Source organism: Pristis pectinata, chromosome 10 (genome assembly GCF_009764475.1).
Source record: "Pristis pectinata isolate sPriPec2 chromosome 10, sPriPec2.1.pri, whole genome shotgun sequence".
Classification (NCBI taxonomy): Eukaryota; Metazoa; Chordata; class Chondrichthyes; order Rhinopristiformes; family Pristidae; genus Pristis; species Pristis pectinata.
In genome coordinates, this window is record NC_067414.1 from 85,514,353 (window position 1) to 85,520,352 (window position 6,000).

Consider the following 6,000-nt stretch of genomic DNA (forward strand, 5'->3'; position numbering starts at 1 on the left):
CAGGACTCCAGGGAAAGAGTAGTCAAATTGGGTGGATGGAATTGGTGGGTCAAATGTCCTCTAATGCTGTAACAATCCTCTTGATTCTACAAAAATTACTTCAAAAGAGATCGGGGGCTGAGAGTGTAGAATTTAGAAACTGTCCCAGTAGATGAATGAACTAAGGTGGGCGAAATGGCCTATCCATCTTGTGGTCCTGTAAACTCATTGACTCGTCCCTCTTCCTTCCCTTCCCAGGTTTTCTGCGCGACTCTCTGGGAAACTACAACCTGGCCTTCTACCTGGCTGGTGTGCCGCCGCTGATTGGAGGAGCAATCCTTTGTACCATCCCGTGGATCCAGTATAGGAAACGCAAGCAACAGGAAATGCAGGTGGCAGAAGAAACCACAACCAAGATGCTGGATCAGAATTCCACAAAGGTCGTCGTGCCTGGCAGCGGTGAGCCTCAGAAAGAATGTGCAACCACTATTTGACAGCAACTTTCCACTACTCAGACTGACGATGTTTTAAGGTTTTACAAATTATTTTACGTGAAGTTTTCTTTTTATCACAACAAATCTGAACTGTTAGGAATCCACGGGAAGGAAAGCAAAGGCAAATCAATGCCAATGAGAAAATAAAAAAATTATAATTCTGTTTAGAGAAGGACTTTAAGTCATGCGGGATAAGTTGCACATTCAGCTATTTTTGTTTTCTAATTTAACTTTCTGAAGTTTCATATTATTCTACAATCCAAGCTAAGTTTGTAATAGTACCACTGCTGATCTGGTTATACATGATGGTTGCCTCCAAGCATACTGAGGAGAGACCAATTAAAAAGAGCTGCAACATCCTCAGGAACATTCGGTCCTGTCTGTGATCTACCAGTGAGAAGCTATTTTTATCTGGAAGCCACATTTTTAAGTTTTCAAAGTGAGTATATTGTCAATGATTTGTTCTTGCAAACATTTAAGCTCCATAAATTTAGAATGCTAAATATTGTTGAGGAATTGTCCAGGGTCTCAACATGGCTCCTTGCTCCCAGTAGCCTCGGGATAACTGGAAATCCCTGATTTGGTTTTATTTTCCAATGTAACTCTATATGATTTTCAAAGTGTTAGCACTGACCTCTCCCAGTGGGAGAAGGAGTGGTTAGTGGTGAGCAATGAATATTGCTGGATTATGAGATGGTGAGCAGGGCTGCATATGGTGGTCACAAGAGGCTGTTCAATGCTTCAGATGGTTGAAAACCTCATATAACACCACCACAGTACTTCGCTCCCTGCTTCCCACCAGAGCCCACTGCCATTGGTCTTATTTGAGCAGTGTTTGTTTTTAGCATAAGTGCAGCTTTTAAAGTGCAGGTGCTATTCTGAAAGAAACTCGCTTCAGGTCTGAGTTCTGACTGAGAGCAGGCTTATCCTAGCATGCAGGGTTGGTGACAACAGTGGCAGTTAACATTCAGCCACGCCGTGCAGTGCACAAAATGAGCCAGGTTGCACACCAGCCATTATCTCACTGAAGGGAGAACAGGCTGGAGTGGTGAGCTGTCCCACTGCTGTTCCCATCTTCTGCGGCCCTGCCAGTGAGGCTGCCCCAGCCATTGTGGAGCAGCTTGTGCACGGATAGAACCAATGCTGGAATCACTGGCTGCTATAAAAATGCAGCCGAGAAAATTTGATGTGGAACAAGACTGGGAAACCACTACTTCCACATGGATTAAAATGAAGGGATGCAAACTTTATTGTGACCAAACTACTTTTATTAAGGTAACACAGTTGACTCACTAAAACGTTTACACAGAACTATCAGTTGGGCATTCATTGTAGCAGCAGCAGTCAATTTCATAATTTATAATATGCAAGTCACTTGATTCTTTGAAGACCTTGTTTTTCTGTTGTAGTTTTGTAGCAATTTGCTGTTTTATTCGAGGTAAGCAAAGTTTTTAGATTGGGTACAGGCTTTGAGGTTCATCTTCCCCTGGTCCCACCCAAGCCTCAGCCCACCACTCTACCCTCCCCAACTTTACCTCTAGAATGCCGCTGATGTATTTTAGTCTCACAAATAGGTTTGGTATTGTTGTGAACTTGTTGTCTGACATAACTGACCCATACACTTTCTGAACAGTCCCCATACAGCATCAATAGACTACCTCATCTGATTTGTGCAATGCAGTTACTGCAAAGTGAAGCATTTCATTAAAGTAACGAATGACTGTGAGTGCACAAGATGTTAGATTGGGTGGGGAGGAGGAGAGCAAGTTTTTTTTTGTGTCTGTCTCCACACTTGCATTACAGCCCAGTATTTATCCCTGGCAGAACTGGAATTGGTCCAATTTTCTGCAATTGCATCGTAAGCACTGTATTGCACACTGATTATTTCTTACTCCTCAGACCATCCGACTGACATGAGTCTCCCCTATAGATCACCTGCCAGAAGGTGAAAGGGACAATCAGAAGCTACAGATCTTCAAAAACTTACTAGGTAGAAAATAACTCTACACTGCTGTGCGATGTCATCTGTTGCACTGGCATGTTCACAGATGGCCCAGAGTGCACAAGTTTCTTTAATACACTAGACTTTTGTTTCATTACCTCCCCCAAACAACTCTTTCTGAGATTTGTACAGTTCTTAAATTTTTGTTTTTAAATTAACTTATATATTACTGAAGTTCTGCTTTTTAAGTTAGTATCTAACATATTCCAATGTACATTGGCATCTATAGACAGTAGACAATAAAATTCACCAATGTTGGATGGGAACATGTGGATATCTCACCCTTGCTGAATCTATCCTGGGACTTGAACCACGATATTTGAGTTCATCTCATATGAAGTGTAAAGGCAGAATACACCAAAAACGGATACCAGCAACTCTCATCTAATTGAACGTGCGGACTCAAGGGACAGAGTGCTCCTGTATTCTTTGATGATCCCAGCACACTCATATCATCAGTTTTGGGCCTGCTGTGGAGAGTCCTTTCTCGCTGCCCTCCCAAGCTGCTCCCTTCAATTTGCCTGGGACTCTGTTCTCACATCCTGTTCCAATCTTTAACCTCTCGTTGACTCCAAATCCAAAAATCTTGCCCTGAACACACTTGCCTAGTGTAACCTTACCTAATCCATCACTGCACCCTCCCAACACCATTCATCCCAGCTCTTACCTTGGGATCTTTCTGTTCACCTCCCCAGCGCTCTTACAAACCAAAGCTTATAGCCATCTTGGGACTACTCTTTGGAATTCCTTCCATTAGCCTCTTTATCCCTGCACTTAAGACCGTGCTTTCAGTCAGCTTTACACCACCTTAAGCTCAGGCCCTGCTACAGAAAAGCCCCTTGGATGATTAATTGCAGGTCACTTTGCAGGCATGACATGTTAGAGGACACCTAACACCTGCAGATGGTGTGAGCAATGCAAACAACATCAACCATATTCCCCCTTATGCCTGAGGCAGGCTTGTGGCTTTATGTAATCCAACCAATCCAATCTCAACGATGCCAGTGCACCTCCTGCACTTGTACTAGAGTGCAGTCTAACTGCAGTGCAGGATCTCAGCACAAATGACTGCAAGAGGTTAAATATTTTCAGTGTTTTTACTTTTATTTAAACAGTTACCATTTTGAAACCTAGCCTTGGGGTGAGTTTTACTTTGGTGAGAGGTTGCCACAAATTGCAACATTCCATACAAGAAGAGTTTTGTTTTAGATGTATTCAATGAAGAAGCAAATAATTACTTGTTTTCCAATGTGTAGACTGTACCAGAAATCCTAGAGCATTTCAAAGTCTGTGTCTTAACTGCCCGGGAAATTAAAAATGGTAATTGATGAGGTTCCTAGACCTACCCAGGTGATCTTTGGAGACTAGCTGTAGTTATGAAAGGATTGTTCCCAATTAATATGGTTCCACATGGAAGCAGCAAACCAGCAACCTGTGTTTGGAAGAGAACAGGAGGTCTCATCCTAGCAAATGCAAGTCTTTCTAACTTCGGTGACTGGTAAATAATATCAGTCACACTAAGCAGTTTGAAACTCAATTTAAGCTGCCAGGGAGAAGGGTAGAAGTCTTCTCCCGCTTTGAGGAAGTTCTAAACAGAACAGAACGCAGATGTTGCTCATATTAAGTGGGTGTTGTACCACGACCCCAACATTATTTTGTATTGCACAATGGACTATTCTGGCAAACATGAAGTCACAAGGCAGAGGGTGATGATTTCTGCCATGGGTGAATGCATGATCCCACGATAGGTTGGCAGCACCAAGAGGCCACATATTCACCTGCTTTTGCATCTGCACAGAAGTGCAAGTTTGAGGTGTGCTGGTATCTGAGGATTTTTCTCTGTGCATGTTAGTGTGGAATATCTTTATGATGTTATCAGAAAGCATAGAGTGTGACAGTTCAGACCTTTACATAGATGCTAAAACCAATTACAGTGTTGTGCAGGCAGCCAGAGTTTGGCATTTCAGGGTCTCCATTCTAGTTATGTTCTCATCCATCCAGAAGCTTAAAGACTGGAGTATAATGACAACAACTGTGTTGGAATAACTCAGATTACTTTTAATCTGACATTTTAAGGAGCTCATTGCTGATCTATTCCTAAATGTTATAGAGATGCACTTGACTCTTTGTAACGTTATTGTCAAGTGTTGCAGTATCATTTAGATGTTTGAAATGCTCTGTCATGCCTTTAGCAGTGGAACTGGTTTCCACACTGATAATATTTTACTTTGCATCCATTTAGGAATTTTGCTTTATGTATAAAAGTCCTGAATTATGTGCAGGTCCTGTTGAAATTACTTGTTAACCCTTTCTCAAAAGCTATGCAGCTGTCGTCAGTTATTTTGAATTACTGTTTGATCAAGAAGATACGCACTTTGATCAAGCAAATTCTCTCTGTAATTTGTTTTCTTTTGCTTTTCCTTGACATTCTCATTGTCAAAAGCTGCAGTGTTGTGAACACCTGTCATCGTGTTTATTAGATCTGTAGTGGGTTCCTGACCTATCCACACTGACGATGAAGGTGCCAATCATTAATGTGCCCCAAAATTACCAGCAATGTGTTCACTAGGCCTTGAGTTATTTGCTGAACTCCACATTCAGATAAGAGTTCAGGGCATAAGTTGCAGGGAACTCCCTGAAAGTGAAAGACTGAATTTGTCACTCAATCATTAATTAATTGTTGCTTCTTTGCTATTATGCGAAGTTTGAATCTGCTAATGCAAGTTTTAGGAAAAATCTATTATATACAATGTATAATTGCAATAACTTTAATAAAAATAAGTTTACAAGGGAAGCAGATTATTGATCAGATTCTCCATGTACTGGTAAAATCGTTTACCAGCTCTGTTTTCAGCATGTGTTGTAATGTGCAGTGCTCAAATCATCTTTGTAAATCATACCATATATCATCTCCACATCTATGAATTCTTTTTCATTGACTTTTCAAAAATCCAAACGTGTGAAGAACAATCTGTTTAAGAGCAAATGGAATTCAAGGAACTTTTCAACCAATGTTTCCAGTTTTTAAAAGAATCACCTCTGAATTAAAAATATGCAATAAAATAATATTTGAAGTTCAAAATGATGTGCATGTGTAGTTACTTGCAGTAAAACTAATTGCAATCCTGACGTAATGAGATGCTGAGGTGAGTGTAATGGAATTACTTGGGTCGCATTGACTTTGATGGAGTTGGTAGAAGAGTGGAGCAGACACTGTGTGCAACTGATGCATCCTTTTATTTCACAGTCTTACCTCCCTGAGTGACATACCTTCAAGAAACCAGAACGGTTGTAAATATCACATTGCCCTTTGTGTAATATTTTCTCTAATTCACCATTCAAAAGATCCCAATATTGTAAATCTGCTAATAAGATGTCCCTGGTACATACAATCAGTTGATGGAATACAAGTCGACTCAGGCATTGCTGGCAGCACACTGCTCCACCAGTGTTGCTTGTGATCATTTGACATAGCAGTGAGAGTAGAGGTAGCTGAGCCAATTCATAAGCATGAAGAGATTGCCT

At 41.0% G+C, this 6,000-nt stretch overlaps 1 protein-coding gene across 1 annotated transcript in view; it reads left to right on the forward strand.

The window, feature by feature from the left end:
- Positions 1-5,553, forward strand: part of slc16a10 (solute carrier family 16 member 10) — a 106,286-nt gene extending 100,733 nt beyond the window's left edge. The window contains exon 6 of the mRNA XM_052024210.1: positions 238-5,553. Coding sequence (XP_051880170.1) covers positions 238-473 — 236 coding nt within the window. The 3' untranslated portion in view covers positions 474-5,553. The remainder of the gene's footprint in view (positions 1-237) is intronic.
- Positions 5,554-6,000: the final 447 nt, after the last annotated feature.